This window comes from Eriocheir sinensis, chromosome 32 (genome assembly GCF_024679095.1).
Source record: "Eriocheir sinensis breed Jianghai 21 chromosome 32, ASM2467909v1, whole genome shotgun sequence".
Taxonomy (NCBI): domain Eukaryota; kingdom Metazoa; phylum Arthropoda; class Malacostraca; order Decapoda; family Varunidae; genus Eriocheir; species Eriocheir sinensis.
Window position 1 is genome coordinate 8,251,321 of NC_066540.1, and position 19,891 is coordinate 8,271,211.

At 41.5% G+C, this 19,891-nt stretch overlaps 1 protein-coding gene and 1 long non-coding RNA gene across 4 annotated transcripts; one reads left to right on the forward strand and one right to left on the reverse strand.

Annotated features, from left to right (window-relative positions):
• Positions 1 to 378: 378 nt before the first annotated feature.
• LOC127006096 (exocyst complex component 1-like) lies at positions 379 to 17,475 on the forward strand. Of its 3 annotated transcripts, XM_050875600.1 has the most exons (9): positions 397 to 470; positions 3,382 to 3,535; positions 5,182 to 5,404; positions 7,986 to 8,075; positions 8,299 to 8,394; positions 8,801 to 8,909; positions 11,289 to 13,281; positions 13,507 to 13,597; positions 15,976 to 17,475. In XM_050875600.1, exons 3-9 carry the CDS (start codon positions 5,243 to 5,245, stop codon positions 16,126 to 16,128), a joined length of 2,694 nt encoding a protein of 897 aa, XP_050731557.1. In that variant the 5' UTR covers positions 397 to 470; positions 3,382 to 3,535; positions 5,182 to 5,242; the 3' UTR covers positions 16,129 to 17,475. The 3 variants fall into 3 exon arrangements, with proteins under 3 accessions (XP_050731558.1, XP_050731557.1, XP_050731559.1); XM_050875601.1 differs by lacking the exon at positions 3,382 to 3,535 and having other exon boundaries at positions 379 to 470; XM_050875602.1 differs by lacking the exons at positions 397 to 470; positions 3,382 to 3,535 and adding an exon at positions 1,695 to 1,854.
• LOC127006097 (uncharacterized) lies at positions 16,726 to 19,338 on the reverse strand. The gene is made up of 2 exons (XR_007759067.1): positions 19,284 to 19,338; positions 16,726 to 19,246 (listed from the first exon to the last, which is right to left on the reverse strand). It is a non-coding gene; the product is annotated as an uncharacterized LOC127006097 (long non-coding RNA).
• Between the last annotated feature and the right edge of the window lie 553 nt (positions 19,339 to 19,891).

A 19,891-nucleotide genomic window follows, 5' to 3' on the forward strand; every position in this document is an offset into this window, starting at 1 on the left:
ATTTCTTCTTCTTCTTCTTCTTTTTACCTGTTCCGTTTTGTACCTTACCTGAATTTTCTTACCTGAATGACCTTTCCCTATGAGCCATGCTTGAGTAAACCTTCAGGCAAAGAACCGAAAGGTCTCATTAACCAATGCGCCAGTCTATCCAAGCTCATCAAACAACAGAACATAATCCAATAAGACAAAGGCTTCTTAGATCCTCCTTGCGCGGCATGCACCGCCTTCCTCTTCTTCTTCTTGAGTGTTTTATGGGGTTAGTTAGGCTCACCGCCTTCCTCCCTTGGGGTATATCCCCAACGAAATACCAAAAATATATAAATAAATAAATAAATAAATAAAGGATTTGCCGTTATAAAGGTCTGAAATGGGAGAAATCTCAAGTCCCCTGTGACATCAAGATCAAGAATGTAAGCAACCTGTCTTCCTGCAGTCCTGCACGGGCCAGCGTTTGACGCCCGCCGCATGAAGTAAGCCTTGCCGTTACTGTGTGGAGTCTTGCCGTTACCGGGGTGGAGAAGGAAATAGTCCACTGAAGCCCACATAATCCTCTCTTGCCTCCACAGCCTTCACGCAGGTCCACAGAGGGCGTGGTGGTGGTGCCTGGCCGCCCTGCACACGCCCCCGCCGCCTGTCACAGCACTGGCCTCACATTTCGGCGCCCACATTTTTTATTTCTTTAGGAGTTTTGAGCATTTCCAGGGGTAGTTTAATGACCCTGGTGCTAGATTACGCATTTCCAGGGGTAGTTTAATGACCTTGGTGCTAGATTAAGCATTTCCAGGGGTAGTTTAATGACCCTATTGCTAGATTGAGCATTTTCAGGGGTAATTTAATGACTCTGTGCTAGATTGAGCATTTCCAGGGGTAGTTTAATGACCTTGGTGCTAGATTGACCCTTCTTCTGTGCCATAAACCTAGAAAAACAACTCATTAGAACCCAATTGATCTCGTTTTTGGCCCTTGGAAATAGTTTGTGAGGCGGCAGCGTTGAAGAATACTGACCCAGCATACATTTTGGCACCCCAGCACATATTTTTGGCACTATTTTCATAGGAGTTTAGAGCATTTCCAAGGGTAGTTTAATGACCCTGGTGGTAGTTTGATCCTTCTTCTGTACCATGAACATAAAAGAGGTAAAGATTCGTACTAGGTCTGTGCCAGTATCTCATAATCTACTTTATGAAACATCAGTATCTCTTCATATATCTTTTCTACAAACCTTCAACAGTCATGGAAACGCTTTGAAAATCCAATTCAAGGACTTTTTTTTTACTCTTGAAAATATGGGATAATGTTTACGAAAGCGCTTCACCTCCTCTGCTGGCCGCGGCGACGCTGCAGCCGCCGCAGCCGCAAAATAGCTCGCAGAGGGCTTAGGGTCGGGGAGCATATTTAAACTACTCCAACCGAACTTTACGACCTACTAACGGGGGGGCTGCACCCCCCTTGGCCCCCCCTTCTAACCCCCCCCCCTCATGTATATGTGACTTATTTCAGCGAGGAGGTATTTCTCGTAACACCCGCTGCAGCGTCGCCGCGGCCAGCAGAGGAGGCGACGCGCTTTCGTAAACATTATCCCATATTTTCAGGAGTAAAAAAAAAGTCCTTGAATTGGATTTTCAAAGCGTTTCCATGACTGTTGAAGGTTTGTTGAAAAGATATATGAAGAGATACTGATGTTTCATAAGGTAGGTAATGAGATACTGGCACGGACCTAAAACGAATCTTAACCCATAAAAAACACTGATGAGAATCCACTTAATTTCCTTTTTGACCTTTGGAAATAGTTGATGTGAGGCTGCAGGCAGTGGTGGCAGGTGTTTGCAACTCGTGTATTACCATCCTCTCTAGGTCTGTCAGTGTTGTAATGGGCCTGTATGATGCTCAGTGTTGCTCCATTGGAGTGTTTAACTTGGGGACACTTTCACAGTTGGCCATGATGGGTTAGTAAGCCTCCAAACCAATGCCGAAGACTTTGAAAATTCATTGTGTTGTGTATTTTGTTCATATCTAAGTTAAGAAATTTGAGGAAACCATATGGGAAGTCTCTTGTGTATCTGGTGTTGAATCGAAAACCTAACCGTTATGGAGTGTAGGAGATGGAATAATTTGGTTCGGATGGTTACAAAGCCACTGTGTTGGATTGTGAAATTGGCCCTAAGACACCACACCATGCTAAATTCTGAAGCGTCGCGTGTTTGATGTTGATTCAGAATTACACCCAACTCATGGTGGTTGAAATTTATGTGGCTAATATGGAAGTAAGGGTAGCCATCTCACATGAGGGTAGTACTGACATTGTGTTGTAGTTGATTTCTCTGAATGCAGCACAGTAACTGACAGCTTCCAGAAGACTAAGGGAACCTCAAAATTTACATCTATGAAGTCCATTATTGCACTGCATTCTGAGACCAAGACCAAAATGCAACACATAGTATTAGTGTAGGGTCCTTCACTGAGCTCGACCTTCCATCAGGTGGCCCTTGTGGAACTACCCCCAAAAATATGCATGCGGGCTTTGTCAAATAATTTTCCTTTAAGACTTTCATTAGTATTTAGAAATCACATCTTTTTCTCATAGCTATGGTATAGAGACACTTGACTTAGTAGTAATATTTAAGAAGTGGGGATGTGCAAGAGATAGAAAATGTTGTTCTTTTAAAGTTCCATATAACGAATAAGATGTATATATTATAATTTAATTTAGAAATATGAAATAAGTTTAATACTTGCTGCCAGGAGCATGATATGTTTTGCAGCAGTGTAAACAAGCCCACGTGCTCTGATTGGAGAGACAGAGGAATGCATCGTGTGTGAGGCAGTGGCATGCCAGCTGGAGGAATGTTGAGTAGCAAAATTTTCAGCACCTTCAACCGATATTTATAGGAAATTTAAAGCATGACACAATGTTGGACTTGTTTGACTTCTCTTTTCTTGCATGTAGGAAATATTTACCCACGAGTTCGTACTGATGTATTCTTATTAACCACGGGATGGAGTGTTGTAGGATGTATCGATGAATGCTCTTGTTTTGCCAACAATGTTCATTATAATGACATGAATAATGTACAGCACTCAGATTTTTTGGTGTAGACATGATAGTGACCATTACAACTCTGATATGTTGCTAGTTTGGTACAAAAAAAAGTCTGTTAAGCCTCACTGGACTCCAGCTGGCTGCAGGTTTGGCTCTGGCAGAGGCTCCAGGAGGGCCACCAGATGGCAGGTCGAGCTCAGTGAAGGACCCTATTAACCTCACTCGAGATGGCTACCATAAATTCAATATCATCCATATAAACACACCTGTCTCACAATAGCAGACAAAACTTTTTAGTATTGAAGTATTTTAATTAATCTGCTGTCTATTCCCCACGAAAGTCACTATAGTCGCATTGCACGAGTCTGAGGTCTAGATCAGTGGTTCCCAACCAGGGGTCCATGGAAGAATTTCAAGGAGTCCATAGTCTGCAGAACGAAACGTCTTCTGCTTTCATATAAAAGGCCTGCAGCTTAATCATCATAACAATGCAAGGTATTTTATTTTACATGAAAGTATTCATTTTTTGCAGAAAAATTATTAATTTTGCTGGCTTAACTTATTTCTTTGTAGGGGTCCACAGGTGAAAGAGGGACTGGAAAAGGAGGAATGGGACAAAAAAGGTTGGGAATCACTGGTCTAGATTATCATGCTCTGACAACCTGCTGTCACACAGCATACCCAATTTTATGGCTAATGCATAATAGCCTACACATAGGAAACAGTTGTCAGTATCATTAATATGCAAACAGCAATGACAAATACTGGCAGTGGGGTATATTCAGAGTTGCCAGCCAACGGGTGACATCTGGTAAGGATGAATATACCCCATTATACTCAATTTTGAATTTTGAATTATAAATACTGTTGGAGACACTATGTTTCTCTGCCAAGGAGGAAGTGTTAGAGGCTATTTACTAATTATAATCAGTGAGCTTATTAATTAACAAAACAGCTGTCTGCAGCAGTAGTAAGTAGTAGTAGATGGCAGCTAGTCCTCCTTTTTTGTGATAATGACATCACAAATGAGAAATGTTGACACCAAACTCAAGTGTAAAATGATAAATTCATACTTAACCAAATTCTTTATCACCAACATTTTTGTAATGCATGTAATGTAATGTAATGTATTTGGAACAAGTGTTCACCTTCTGTGGGTCATTTAAAACAAAATTGACTGCCAGCTCCTCCTTAATAGTGCCTAAGACAGAGATGTGATGTCTTGGTGGCTGTTTGATGTCATTCAGCTTTGGTTTAAGGACAGACCACCTAGTCAGAACCATAGGGTCTGTGTGGTCTGAACATCTATGTAAATCAACATATCTTAACACCCTGACCCCTCGTGAGAGCTTTCCCTGAATGGATGACCACAGAAAAAGCATCTCCAACTTCCCCTTTTCTGGCACTTTCTCTCAACACATTCAACCCCTCACCCTCCAATTTCTCCGATCCTCATCTGCTCTTTTGATCAATCTCGTTGGTGGCCTCCCTGTGACACCCTCTCATCCAGATCTGTCCTCTTACACTCTCTTCTTAGGTGTGTAGTATAAAATACTTTTAAATGATATGCATATAGGCAAGCAGCTGTTTGTTTTGTTTTTTGTTCACTGCCTCTGTGCTGGACAATATTGTTAGGTGAACTGCTACAACTAATGATGCTGTCACTAGGTTATCAGGCAATAGGTTACTAATTTAATGGCAACAGTTTTCTGATATAGCAGTTATTGCTTACTGATTTTCTCTCCCTTGATAAGTTACATTGAGCAGTCAGGTTTTGTTAGTTTTGAAACTTGTTTACAAGTGAGCTCATTGCAGATATTTTGTGCCTTTGTGAAATAGTACAAGGTATATTTTGTTCCTTACCTATATTATGGAGACAAAAATTGTGATTTCAGACTTGCAAAGTGATTATATACATTTATTATACACAGTTACTTTTACCATTAATGAAGGTTACTTTATTAGGTAGGGTTAGATTGATATATTTAATTGGGTTTGGTTACTTTATTTGATTGGGTTATTGTGATAAATCTATAATGATCCTAATCAAAATGCATAACCTAATCAACCTTAACCTGTTCAAAATACATGCTTACCTAATTCTCTTTTTATAATTTCCTACTTGTTTTGTTTTACTACAGATTGTAGCCAAAGTTTTACCTCTGAAGATAGCCTCCATTCACCTGCCAAGGCTAACAGAACATGGCAACCATCCGCCACAGCCTCCAGCGGGATGTGTTTGAGCCCACTGAGGAGCGGCTGGTGGGGGTGCTGTACGTCACCAAGCCAGGCAAGAAGAAAAAGACAAGCTTCCTCTGTGCAACCATCAATAAGGAGAAGCCTGTGTATGCCACCATCCACCAGGTACTCTGCTCCATGTTTCACTTATGTTGTGGAATGCACAGACCATCATTCTCATACTTGTTCCTTTTCTTAACTTCTATCTATTTTTAGCTCTGATACCCTGTTCCCTCTAGAAACCCCTTGAGGAGGTGGCCATAGCAAAAGTTTCCAGTTCACCTGGCTTATACACTTCATTGTCTGCAACATTCACACACACTCCCCCTCTCTCCTTCATGTAGTTCTCAATCCTGTCATGGTCCTATGCAAGTTCTGTAAATCAATCGCTTGACCTCAATCCTGTCAATTTATCTGGTGGTCTCACCTACCCCCCCCTCCTATTTAACTCCCATAAACACTTCACAAAATCACCATTTTGTATTTTCATAACATGTTCAAACCATCTCAGTAAACTTTGCTTTGCCCATTCCACCACTCCACAATTTTTACCTTCTTTTCTCATGCCTATGTCACATCTCCTATAGAGTGAGTCCCATGTCTCATGATTTAAGGGACTGAAAGACATCTCTTGTTCTGAAACCACTAATTTGAGGGCAAACTTTATATAGTAAAAAATAAAAACAGACTAGAACCTTTTGGAAGTTGACTATTTTTTAGTCTATTTCACCTATTTTAAACAACATGAACTCACCATTAAATGCTTTGAATGTGCTCTCTATTGAATAAAGAGGTTGGGAATTTGGAGTGTGTTGACTTACTGAAAGCCTGCACCTCCGCCACCACCATCGCTGCCCTCCTCTTCAGCCAGATGTGCATATTGCTTTAATATTATAGCAGTTCATTAAGTCCTCAGGGTTAACAGGGCTGAGCTGGGCAACAGGGACAGCACCACACATTTGCGTTCAATTGACCTACAAGGCGTCCCACACAACAGCTCCCTCATAACATTCCTACAGTAGCTATTATTTGTGACCATTTACTGGAGGTGGCAATTATAGCTGAATAAAACTTCGCTGAAGGCAAGAAGATGCGCATCAGAAGAGGTGATTCTGGCCACACTCATATAACTACGACATCTCCTTCGTTTACAAACGCTGGTGCCCTCCATCCCCCTACACTTTCCCCTCCTTGAACCGTTCAGCTAATACTGCCTTCTTGACGTAACTTGTTACCCCAGTTGTGCAATGTTACACAGTGTTGCACAACGGAGGTAACAAGTTGTATGACATTAGCCAAAAAACCTGAATGTTGTTGCGAAGGGGGTTATGTGTGGGGGGGTACCAGTGTTTGTGAAAAAAGGATGTGTTGTAGTTATATGGGTGTAGCATGTCACATCTGATGCATCTTTTTGCCTTACATGAATGTTTCTTTCAACCATGATTGCTGTTTACAGTAAATACGTAGTCACTTATAAGAGCTGCTGCAGGAATATTGTAAGGGAGCTGTTGTGTGGGACACCATTTTTGTTGTGCTCAGCTGATACACTGTCCTGTTTGGCTCAACCTTTCATCTGTGGGGAATTGTACACTAAACGGGTCAACTGAATGCTGGGCAAGTCTTTGTCAATAATATTTACGTTTAGGTACTGGATACAGTGAAAAGGTTCCCAACTTGGTCTTCCCAACCAATAGGAATATTTCTGCTAGTTCTGCAGCTTTGATCAGTTATGAAACTTGGGAGTGTCTAGGCTAGACTTGAAATTGACATAGTCAGACTCAGCTATGAAATCTGGTCAGCTAGGTCCCTCTCAGAAATAGCTGTAGTGCTGCCAAATCTTATTTAATGTACGTACATATACCGAATATTTGATATGCAATTTCAAATAGTACGTAGCTGACATATGAGAGAAGAAGTTTAGGCCCCACCCAAACGAATTTCATATTTGTGTCGGACTATAGTAAAAAAAAAAAGCTATTCACGGGGCCCCGATGTGCATCTCTTTATTACTCATGTTATCCTATCTTGTTAAACCACATGCCCTTCTGAAAGAACTAATTTATATTGTGCATATCCTTGTATGCTGACTCATTCTATCCACATGTTTCTCAGGTATAGGTCAAGGTTATGAGAACTACATATACTGTACCTTTATTTTATTAACCTGCATGTTTGTAATTCTACCTCTTGTAGCTTTCTCCATTGACTCAATGGCTTGCTTTCATTTACTTCACCTCTATGGTCTATTTAAATAGAACTGCACCCTGAGTCAATTTTTTTGCACCTTGTCCATTCCCCCCCCATGCTTACTATATCTAATTACACAATTGCCACAGTTTTCAAATGTTGTTGGTATATATCAACAGTTATGTGGCTAGTTTGTTTTTTAATTCCATTCATGGGATGGAGTTAACTAGAAGTGTTGGATTTTCACAGAGCTAAGTCGGCATATAATAAACTCAGTCATAAAAAGTAATATAAAAAAATCAACAAAACCAACCACCTACGCCTTGAAAACGTGTCATAAAATACAAATTAGCCACATTATTATTGATAAAAACTAATAAAACGTTTAAAAAATCAGTTATATGTTAACATTGAAGGGGGATGCAAAATTCAGTCACTTCCATTTGTTTTCTCTCATGAACCATAAACTACTATTGAACCAGATGAGCTACTTCTTAAAACAATTACATATGTTTTTTAGGTTAAGAAGACAGACAAGGATGCTTACAAGAAAAAGAGTTCATGGCCGCTTCGTGAACTCCAAGTGGTGGACGGAAGAGATGAAAATAAGGTAAGTAGTTACTGTAACAATGCATAGCCATGGTTGGGAGAATCTTGAGAAACACTCTAGAAAGGATTCATTCAACCCTGTGAAGTTCCTGTTTTGCTTGTATTTGCAACAGAGGGTAATGAACACTACAATCACAGAACGGTTACTGATCTGTTTCTTGAGATATGGGAGCAAATTATCACACATGTATCTCCTGTTCTCTGACTCCCTTCCTTCTTTTCAGGACACGGCAGAACTGGATCTCACCTTTGATAGAGTGTACAAGTGGGTGGCCAACAGCACACCTGACAAACACTCCTTCATCCAGGTGTTATGGAAGGTAAGTTATTTCCTACCTTGTTTATGCTTCAGTTGTCTTATCTGTGACAAGGTATGATTGGTTTGTCCTTCCTCAGAGATTGGGAAGAAAAGTACACATCTAGGGTCCACTGCCAGCTGTAAAAGGTATCAAAAAGAGAGGTGTAATGGTATAATACAGAAGACTGGGACTAAGAACTGGCCACCCTTATCTGTATTTTTTTTTTCTCTCAGAAAACTGCACACACTGTACACTTATTTCTTTGTTTGTTTGATTCTTATGTGTATTGGTTACTTACCTACTTGGCCTAGGAAATGTGGTGGTGATAACAATTTATATAGTATGTAATTGTTTGTTTATATCACAGTTTTCATAATTAAGAATTGTGGAGCTACAGAAGTAACTCTATATTGATAATTCTCTACAGTTGTGTTGCCGCTACCTACCTAAGCAGAAGCCCCAGTTCATAAACATTCCCACAGAACTCATTGAGGAAAATACTGACCTCACTGAGAGTCGGGATGCCAACACTTCAGGTACTGTGTTTGTGCATGTATTCTTACTTAATTGTATTTTTACAAGACTGAGCAAGGCTCATAGTCTTAAGTTTTAAACTATTTGTCATACATGTTTTTAAATTTGTAAATGCTATTGAGAGAACTTTATTTGGTAGTGCATCCCATTGATTAACTGCTCTATTTGTAAAACTAAATTTTCTTTCATTCTTATCACTTCTTTTCTTATATGTATATTTTCCTGTTTTGTTTTCTGATGTAATATTCCCATAAGATATATACTACATATACTCATTCTCTCCTGTGGCTCATTTATTTAACATTGTCATGAGGGGTGTGGAGTTGAAGTCACACTGGAGTCAGAGTCATAGGCAGCAAAAATGTCTCCAACTCTGACTTCTTTACGTGATCAGTTCTCGTATAAAGTACTTGGCTGCACTGCTCTGCCAGTGTTGCCAAATCTGTCCTTCTAAGAACATTTTATCCATTTTGAGATCTGAAATAAGTCCCTCTGCTGTCCACCATGCATGCGCACTGGGGAAATACACAGCAGGAAAAACATTAATTTGCCTGGTTTTGTTCTAGTTTGTCCACTTGTGATCTTTGTAAGCAGTGAGTGAGATATAGAAACAGTAAACAAGTTGAACCTCTCTGCGAGCTATTTTACAGATGTGGCGGTGGGCGGTGGCGTGTGCACAACAGGCATTTAACCCCTTCACTACGGCCGTGCCAAAACAGCGCCCAGCGCTGTATCTGGGATCTCCATGCTCGCCAAATTTCAAATGTCGCTGTTGAATGTAACAAAAGTTTTCAGCCATAAACTCAACATAATCATCATGTATTATATATGAAAACATGCAGAATTAAATGGTGCACATAAAGAAACATAAATTAATTGATTATTTTGAGATGTAAGCATAAATATAGAGATAAAATAACTCGTATATTGGCTAAAGTGAGCCAGGACGCAGTATGCGCATCCTCGGATATGGTACGGGGCACGCAAGGACGCAGTATGCGCATCCTCGGATATGGTACGGGGCACGCAAGGACGCAGTATATGTGTCCTCGTGTTGAAGGGGTTAAAAGTCAATCATTTAGTGATTTATTGATTTACGACAGAAACAGTTAGCAGATTATTTCATAACACACCGAAAACTACCAAAACAAAACAAAATAACACCGTTCCGTCTGCCAGTGTGAGATAGGCAAACTTGTAAAATTATACCCATACCCGTGAAAATATGGTCCCCCTGTAGAGCCCCACTGCCAACCTGGCAGCCTCAGTGCATCGCCAAGTTTGCCGTGCGGCTATGCAGACAACGTGCATACAACATACACAATAAAAAGAAATATATACCTACGTTTATTAGGTTCATTGGTATTATTATACGTGTTTTTAATTTTCCGGTGCTTATAATGGACTTTTGACATTAACAGACTAAGTTCCCCCCAATTAGTCCGTTATATCGAGGGTTTACTGTATCTTGGTAGTGTAGTGCCGAACAGCGCTGGGTCTTGTCAAGAAGTCATACATTGGATTGGATTGGCCTATAGTGTCAGAGACTTGCCCAGCATGAGTATATGGCATTGTCAATACCAGTGCAGAAGGTTAAAGATCTGGATCTTAAAGTCCCTTGTGTTCTCTGTCTTACCCAATGGCTGTGACATTAACACTGAATAGTGGCTTGGAGGCAGATTTTTGTACTTTGAGTGCATGTGAGACTCTGCATATTCGTGAGCTCATACCGAGTCTTTTAGTTAAAAACAAAAAACAAAAACAAAAAAAAGTACGGTATGGTTTCATCTTGAGATTCTTCTTGATGTGACATGAAGGTTTAGGTTTGCAACAATTATTCTATGATCAATTGCAAATAATTCTGTAATCTGAAAAAAACTGCAGTTTTGAAGGATCCCCAAATAAGTACTTGGGAGGATGAGGTCAGTCTCCTTAGCTACTCCTCCAACATTGTTATACCATGTCCAGTGGTGCAACTCTGATCTTTAACACGGGGAACTTATAAATATTTACTTTTTGGGGGGTGAAAATTCAGAAAGTGAAAACTGTTAATGTTCCTGGCACCAGACCCATGGGGACCAACACATAATTCATAGCCAACCCTTTCAGTGCCACTACTAGCATTAAAATCTCCAAGAATATTTATGAGTCCCAATAAGTGCACTGGTCTAGCACTGAGTTATTTTTGGCATTAAACACCTTCCTCTTTAGTTTTATATATCTAAGCATGAGCATCCACTGCAATAAGAGACATGAACTCAGAAGTTTGCTTCAGCCCCAGTGTGTGATTACAACTAAATTCATCTATTATGAACATATCAGTGTCAATAACATAGTAAGTAATTCAGTATTATTGAATGCTTAATCTCCTCTCCTGGCAGCCTTGGACACCATGGATGCAGTGCTAGAGGAGGAGGGGGACTACCAGGCTCTGTCAGAGCGGGAGCAGCTGGACCTTGAGAGGCTCATGGAGCAGTGTGACTCAGCAGTGAGTAATGCCGAGGCCTTTGCTGAGCAGCTCTCTCGAGACCTCTCTGTCCTGGATGGGGCTAATATCCACACCATGATGGCCTCTGAGGCGCAGGTGGAGGCCCTTATGGGGATGATTGATGCTGCCTACACCGAGGCAGAGAAGATAGAGGAGCGACTGGACTCGTATGATGAGATCCTACAGCATGTGAAGGACTCCATTGAAAAGATGGCTGACAAGAACACTTCAATTGAACAGACCAATGCCAACAACTGCCGGCTGCTGGAGGTGCTGGATCACCTCATCGGACAGCTTGACCTGCCTCGTGGATATGCACGAGACCTGGTAGAGGCAGACCTAAACAAAGCGGGAAGTTTGGCCCAGGCCATCCAGGTAGCTGAGGCACTGCAGGCAGTGCTCAGTGCTCCCATCCCACCACACCTGACACAGCTCCAAGCAGTGCAGGATGAAAGGAAACGCTTTGACAAGTTGAGAGCGCGGTTCAGTCAAGTGGTGTCACGGCACCTCAACAACCTGTTCATCCACCTGGGCAATGACCCCGGAGAGACACTGAGCCAGCACGCTGAGCAACTAACTTTACCACGGCACGGTAACCTTCATGCTGAGCTGCAGCCTTACACTCGCCTCATGCACTGGACACGTGCCCTAGACCCACGTGCCTACCTGCATCTCACCAAGACCTACAATTCATCCATCAGCAAGCTGTATGAACGTGACATCCGCTGGTTCTTTGAGGAGGCAAGGCAGCGCATCTCTGGCAGCAGGAGGCTGAGGGGCAGTGGCTCCAGTCAGGACATTGCTGGAGTGTCGGGTGTGGCAGGGAAGCTCACCTCTCAGATCAAGCATGGTGCACAGACACTGGGCACCCGCACCACTGCACCAGGGGCCCTGTTAGGGGTAGACAGAGACCAGTGGGGCTCGGAGCTGGACATGCAGGAACGCCAGAAGTTTGACGAAATATTTGAGCGTGTCTTGAGTGAGCTGCAGCCTGTGTGTCTGGCAGAGCAGGAGTTCTGTATTGCCTTTTTCGACCTGAATGCTGCTGGCACGGAGAAGGCACCATCATCAGTGGCCAGCACACCAGGCTCCAGTGGCAGTGAGGAGAGCAGTGGCTCCACTGCCACCTCCAGCACTGGTGTGGCTGGGACCCCTGGGCCAGGCAAGGGCAAGCAGGTCAACAGGGAGGTGCGGTCCATGATGGGAGCACTATTCAATATTCTTGAGCAGCAGCTTTCCTCCTTCATCAACACCTATGATCGGGCTGACTCCTACTGCTGCCTCTACATCTATGTACGCCTCAGTGAGCATGTGCTGACTGCTGAAGACACTGGCTCCTTTCTCAGCACCACGTTTGGCTCCTGTCTTGTTCAAGCCAAGCGCAACTTTGATAGATTTATGAACTTGCAGATCCAGTCCATACAGGAGTGTCGTGTCGCCAGGAAAAAGTGTGGCATCCTGCCTTTCATCACTAACTTTGAGGAATTCGCCAAGACAGCTGAAAGTGTCTTTAAGAAGAGTGAGCGTCGGACTGACCTCGACAAGTGGTACGTGCGCCTTGTCACCGCCATGTTCGAGCACATCCCAAGAGTGGCTGTAGAGCATCAGCGCACCCCCCCGGAGGTGATCAAGATGGAGAACTACCATGTCCTGCACCAGCTTATGTCCCAGCTTAAGCTTCCTGGCATGGACAGCCAGAAGAAGGAGGCCAAGCAAAGGTACCAGGAAGCCCTTGGCCTGTATGTCACTCAGTACTTTGGCAGACCACTCGAGAAGCTGAATCAATTCTTTGATGGCGTGTCTGCCAAGGTGGCCAGCGGGGTGAAGGAGTCTGAGGTTGGCTACCAACTTGCCTACAGCAAACAGGAACTCAGGAAGGTCATAAAGTAAGTTTTTTGGATTGATGCAGTTATGATATCAATAGGTACAGATTGCGTTGCTGTAAATTTTTTATGATTATCCAAAACCTTGAATAAGAGGTCGAATGATTATATCCAACCAAGGCCATCATTTAATGCCTCAGCTTCACTACACTATAACATTAATGACTTGATAAATGACTTTTGCATAGGATTTGAAGTCATGTTGATGTTGATTGTATTCTGCCTCAGAGAGTATCCTGGGAAGGAAGTGAAGCGGGGTCTAGAGCAGCTGTATAGGAAGGTGGAGAAGCATCTCTCGGAGGAAGGAAACTTGCTGCAGGTAAGTGTGGCATGTGTATTTTAAAACTCGTAATAGAACATGTAACTTATGAAATATTCAAGTAGCAGCAGATCTTAATAGGAAAGGATCAGCATTTGATATTGTAAAAGGATAATTTATCTCACCAAAATTGTCTTACTATATTGATATATACACATATGTTATTTCTATCTATCTGTCCTATCTATACAGCATCAGCTGCTAACTAGACACCCAACCCCTCCCATCACCCCTACCTTTCCCAGAGACAAGTTTGACCCCCCCATTTCCATCCCCCTTCTAATTTTGTACTTGTTCTCATTAGCAAAATTTATTTAAATGTATTTATAAAACGTAAATTTTCAGCCAGACGGCTGCCGTATACCTGAATAAACCGTATATTATTATTATTATTATTATTATTATTATTATTATTATTATTATTATTATATAGACTTAGAAAAATGGGATATGGCAAAATGAACTCTCAGCTAAGTCGAATGATGTACCACAGGTTAAAGTTGTCCTGCAGCCTGCACAGAAAAATCCTGTTATTTGACTGTTTATTACTTGACACATCTTCACCATTTTGAGTGGAAGATTCTGCCTCAGTGTGATCCCCATCATTTCAAGTGGAAGGTTCTGCCTCACATTCATTCACTCTTCCTTGCTGATTTGGCCATGAGGAGCCTTTCTACCGTGGCTCAACCCAAGACCCTTAATACAGTAAAGGTCTTTTACCTTGAAATGCAGGGGGTCACGGACCTTTTGGATTAGCAGACTTTCCGGATTACTCAGAGGGGCCTCAAAACAGACGTTTACCACACTCGGTCTGGCAATCGCCAATATTCACTTCCTGCCCCAGATTTTTATCACACTTTTTATGGTACATTGAAGCATCACATCTTAGAGGTTAACTACAAGTTATTTGAAGACTTCCATTACATGTTAGGCATAGGGCACACCGTCAGTGGAAGTTATGAAGTGTTCACCATTTACTCTTTCGACTCGGGGCTTAAAACATATAGAATGCGAATGTTTTACTTATGAATGCTTCTTTATATAAAATCAGGTAATAAAGATATGAAATGGGTACCGTCAACTGGGGTGACTTCGGACAAAAAGTGGATAAAAAGTTGACATGTTGATAACTCATAGCCAGTTGCAACAAGCTAGATGATTTTAGTGTCAGAATTTGTCTTTTGCCTTATAGTTTTCGAATAAGAATGTTGTTTTCTTGAAACGCGTTTCTGTTTTGAAAACAAGCACAATATGTGTTTTTGAGATTTGGTAAAATTTACCCCCCTTGGAAAACTTCTGGCAGGAACGATCTGTATTACACACAACATCAAAACTAGAGAAAACAATCAGAAACATGCTTAACTAGAACAGTTAGAATGATTCAAGGGTGCTTAACATATCCTACAGACCTGTAAATGTCACGAATGGAGGCATGTTGAAAAATGGCTCAAAATGGGGTGACTTCAGACACCTAAATATAACTGCAGATTGTGGGGTAACTAAGGCGGGGTTCCCACTATTCCGTTGACTGTCAGTGACGTCATCAACGGAGCCCAGGCCCCGCGTGGAGCCCGTCCAGAGATGAACTCAAGTTAACTTTTGGGTCCGTAACGGTGGTGGTGGTGCCAGTCCAGTGATGTTGAATATTCTACATATCATGAAAATATGAAATAGAAGTACTTAGCTACAAAATAACATATACAAGAGTAAATTTCTAGTGAAATGCATCATGATAAAATCTGATAAATGAGATGTAAAACAGTGTGCAATTCAAGGAGCCCTAACACACTTTAATGTTGCCCTACCATTATAAACATTTCTTGTGGTGATTATGTAATCATTAAGCTTCCCCCCAAAAAAAAACTAGAACTGTGCTCTACATCTTATAGTTTTTTTTGCAATAACATTTTATTCAAAATTATTGACCATTTTTTACTCCCTGCTACTACTGACCTGAAATGTGGAAATGTCTTTCCCAAGATGGCAGTCAATGCTGCCATCTTGGCAAAACTTGCCAGTGCCGCCACCACTGCCATCACAAAGGCAGTTCCATGCCCGCTAATGGACCACTGGTAGCACTGCACAACTCTACGTGTTTAATGCCTCAGTTGTACACAGGGCAGCCCTACTCTGGAGGTGATGGAAGCATGGCGTGAATATTTCAGATCTTATGTCAGTCAGATATTTTAAATTTTTTGACAATTTTTCTGGGAATTTCTTCAGTCTTTGAACTCCCAAATTTTTTGCTCGATACTTGGGGCTTCTGGATACCTAGGGGCCAGATAGTTGGGGTTTTGCTGTACTCAGTTACCAGGAAATTCTGAGGCAGCAGTAGTTGTTATAGCAGATGAAGATGGCTGTATTTTTCTTGGTCACAGGTGGTGTGGAGAGCCATGCAAGAGGAGTTCATCCGCCAGTACAAATTGATTGACGACCTCATCCACCGGTGCTACCCTGGGGCCATGATCTCCCTGGAGTTCTCAATAGACGACATTCTCAATTACTTCTCAGATATTGCACAGTCTCATTAAGGTGTACATTACAAAGTCTTATTTATGAAAGGTGTACATATAGTATATGGTATGTATGTATGTAGTTTTATAAGTAAGCTTTTCTTGAATATTTAATTGGCATTGAAAGATAGTTTATAATAAAGTAGCTTTCATTTACTTTTATTAGCTGTTGGTAGATACATACATTTAGTTTCATTTTGCATAATTCTATATTCATATAAGTTTATCATACACATTATAAGAAGTTTGTAAAATTTATTTATGTAAATTATGAAATGTTTATCATCATCAACCATATCAGTGATAATAGATTTTTTTTCCAGTTACAAGTAAGCCTTTCATGTTTGTGAAGCAAGTCTGTGATACTCATGACCTTTTATTCATAATTATGGTTCAAGTGGACTGCATCTGAATTACTGTTACAGTTATATTTATGATAGAGCATTATATTAGTAGGACTCATGTTACTTATAGAACATTTGTTTATAAGAGAAGTATAATACCATCATTTTATTTTCCTTTCATTGCTCACTAATTTGTACCTAATATGACTCAACACTTCTTTTGATGTGGTATATAAAAGAAGTCACCAATCAAAACACTTTATTTCAGTGGCATAGTTTCTGAACGTTATTTCTGTTTACCTTTAGGGCTCGTATCTGAGAGTTTTAGGAAGTGGACGATGATTGTTATTAGGAATTTATTTGCTAACTCAGAGCAGCAAAAAACATTGTAGCATTTACCACTATATTTAATATGAAAGAATCCTGCTGACAAGTGGCTCAAGAGGGCAATCATAATACATTGATCAACTACATGTATTGTCTCAACCAGAATGAGGGACATAATCAATACTACTTTTGAATCAGTCTGTGACTCCTTGAATTTGTAGCAATTCATTTCTAATATCATTCATTCTCATTGTAAGTGGATATTGCAAGAAAACTGGTAATCCATCAGTAAGAGTAAAAATAGTTTGTGTAGCAGCATTTCTGAAACAGGACTGTGCCCAGTTTCAATAGGGAAGTCCCTGTAAGCCTTGGCCCATGAGTGGGGTGTTAGAGAATTTTTATAGTTTGATATCTGGGCATCAGAATGTGTGAATGTAGTGCAACACTTGATTCATTTTTTCGTACACTCATACCAGTTTATTTTTCGTCTCTAGGATTATTCTGTCTTTCCTTTTAGCATGTACGTACAGGAATTGGGGGAAGAAGTCTCAGATATTTATCATGAGATAACAAGCTTCCTGAAACCTTGAAGATAATGTATTTATGAAAATATGTATATAGTACTTGCTGTACATGTACATCAGCCTATGCACCCCTTATCATACTGATAAGTAATAAAACTGTTATGTTTCTAGTTTGGATGTGTCTGTCACCATCTTTAGAAATACCTGATACCCAAATGTAAAGACAAACAAGGCATCATCACATAAAGTAATGGGCCAGGTAGCTCAGTGGGTTTCTTGCTTGGCAGGTAACGGAGAGGTTGCAAGTTCTATTTCAGCTAATGGCAGCCTCTCAGTAAGAGAGGCAGCACTCTCTTGTAACCCTAGCAGAGCTATATGATCTTTGGTACCTAGCTTAGGGGGATTCTTTAATCACCCTTATAATCCCAATTTAAGCATACCCAGACCTGTACAGCATAATCAGAAAGTAATAGCTTGACCCTCCCTTTCATTGGCTTTTTTTTTGCAGGAATGGGGTAATAACAACATGTAATGCTGTTAAATATTATGTAGTTTTGACCCTCACATGGTTGTGGCAGATGATGCTGAAATTAGGATTTCCTGATTCCAGAGTGTTTATCTTAACAGTTTTAGAGTGAAGAGCAATTTGTGGCTGTGACTTTTTCATAATGTTAATTTTTCCAAGTACAACACACATTTATCTGTATCATACTTTCATATTGACATTTTTTCAAGGTAATATTAGCCATGCTATTCATGATTATTTTGCTATTATAATTTTATTTCTATTGCACATTTTATGTTTAATATTGCAAGGAAGTACAATATTTTTTATAATCTATCACTTAGACATTGTTTATTGCTTGTTACTGCATTTGTTTGTGCAAGCACTCACACAAGATGAGCCAATAATATTGTTTGTGCATATGCACTTATGACCAATTTTTGCATCTTTATTGCTTACACTTATATAAACATCTGTTATAGTTTTTTCTTCCAATTAATATTACTTGCAGCTTCTAATTGTTCATGATTTTACATGTTACAAGCATCTATTTTGTGTTTGTGTCATTTTTTTGTGCTGCCTGTAGCTCCGGTAGGCTTTCTTGAGGGGCCTTATGGACAGCCCCAGCCTGTTAGTGGCGCAGGCTAATTTTGTTTTTAGTGGTTGCCGTGATGTATGACTCTTCCTTGGCCCATGCTGTCCCCTGGTTCTTCTCTTGACTGTAGTTGCTTAACTTAAGGTTGATTGAAATTCCGGACAGCATGTGGGTAATCTTTTGCCACTCGGGGATGACTTGAAAAATCAGTGTTTTAGTGGAGACTTGAACTTAGTCCACGCTAGGTTCTCAGGCTCACCACACCCGCAGGCTAACCACATGGCCACTGCCTCCCTGGGACGTTCACATAGAAGTGAACAATGACATATACTCTTCCTTCTTACACCCTGCTAGCCACTCAAACTCATTCCTGTCACCCACTCATATTCCTACTTGTCACCCTGTCAGCCACTCAAACTCCTCCCTCTCACCCTGCCAGCAATGTAAACTTTTCCCTCTCACGTTGCCAGCCACTCAAACTTCCCTGTCACCCTGTCAGAAATTCAAACTCTTCTCTCAATCTGTCAGACACGCAAACTCTTCCCTGAAACTCTAGCAGCCACTCAAACTCTTCCCTGTCACCGTGCCAGCCACTTAAACTCCTCCCTGACACCCTGCTAGAAATTCAAACTCTTCTCTGTCAACCTGCCAGAAATTTAAACTCTCCTTTGTCACCCTGCCAGTCATGCAAACTCTTCCCTGTTACACTGCCAGCTACCTGGACTCTTCCCTGTTACCTGCCAACCACCCAAACAAACTCTTCCCTGCCACCTTCCTGAAGCCACTCAAACTCTTCCCAGCCACCTTCCTGAAGCCACTCAAACAAGCTCTTCCCTGTCACCTTCCTGAAGCCACTCAAACAAACTCCTCCGTGCCACCTTCCTGAAGCCACTCAAACTCTTCCCAGCCACCTTCCTGAAGCCACTCAAACAAACTCCTCCGTGCCACCTTCCTGAAGCCACTCAAACAAACTCTTCCTGAAGCCCAAACAAACTCTTCCCTGCCACCTTCCTGAAGCCACTCAAACAAGCTCTTCCCTGCCACCTTCCTGAAGCCACTCAAACAAACTCTTCCCTGCCACCCTCCTGAAGCCACTCAAACAAACTCTTCCCTGCCACCTTCCTGAAGCCACTCAAACAAACTCTTCCCTGCCACCTTCCTGAACCCACTCAAACAAACTCTTCCCTGCCACCCTCCTGAAGCCACTCAAACAAACTCTTCCCTGCCACCTTCCTGAAGCCACTCAAACAAACTCTTCCCTGCCACCTTCCTGAAGCCACTCAAACAAACTCTTCCCTGCCACCTTCCTGAAGCCACTCAAACAAACTCTTCCCTGCCACCTTCCTGAAGCCACTCAAACAAACTCTTCCCTGCCACCTTCCTGAAGCCACTCAAACAAACTCTTCCCTGCCACCCTCCTGAAGCCACTCAAACAAACTCTTCCCTGCCACCTTCCTGAAGCCACTCAAACAAACTCTTCCCTGCC

What these genes read in the sequence shown, in the direction of transcription:
- LOC127006096 (XM_050875601.1), top strand. Translation starts at nt 5,243, where the DNA reads ATGGCAACCATCCGCCACAGCCTCCAGCGGGATGTGTTTGAGCCCACT. An exon ending in ACGGAAGAGATGAAAATAAG is followed by an intron (nt 8,076 to 8,298) that starts GTAAGTAGTTAC and finishes CCTTCTTTTCAG; the next exon opens with GACACGGCAGAACTGGATCT. An exon ending in TCATCCAGGTGTTATGGAAG is followed by an intron (nt 8,395 to 8,800) that starts GTAAGTTATTTC and finishes AATTCTCTACAG; the next exon opens with TTGTGTTGCCGCTACCTACC.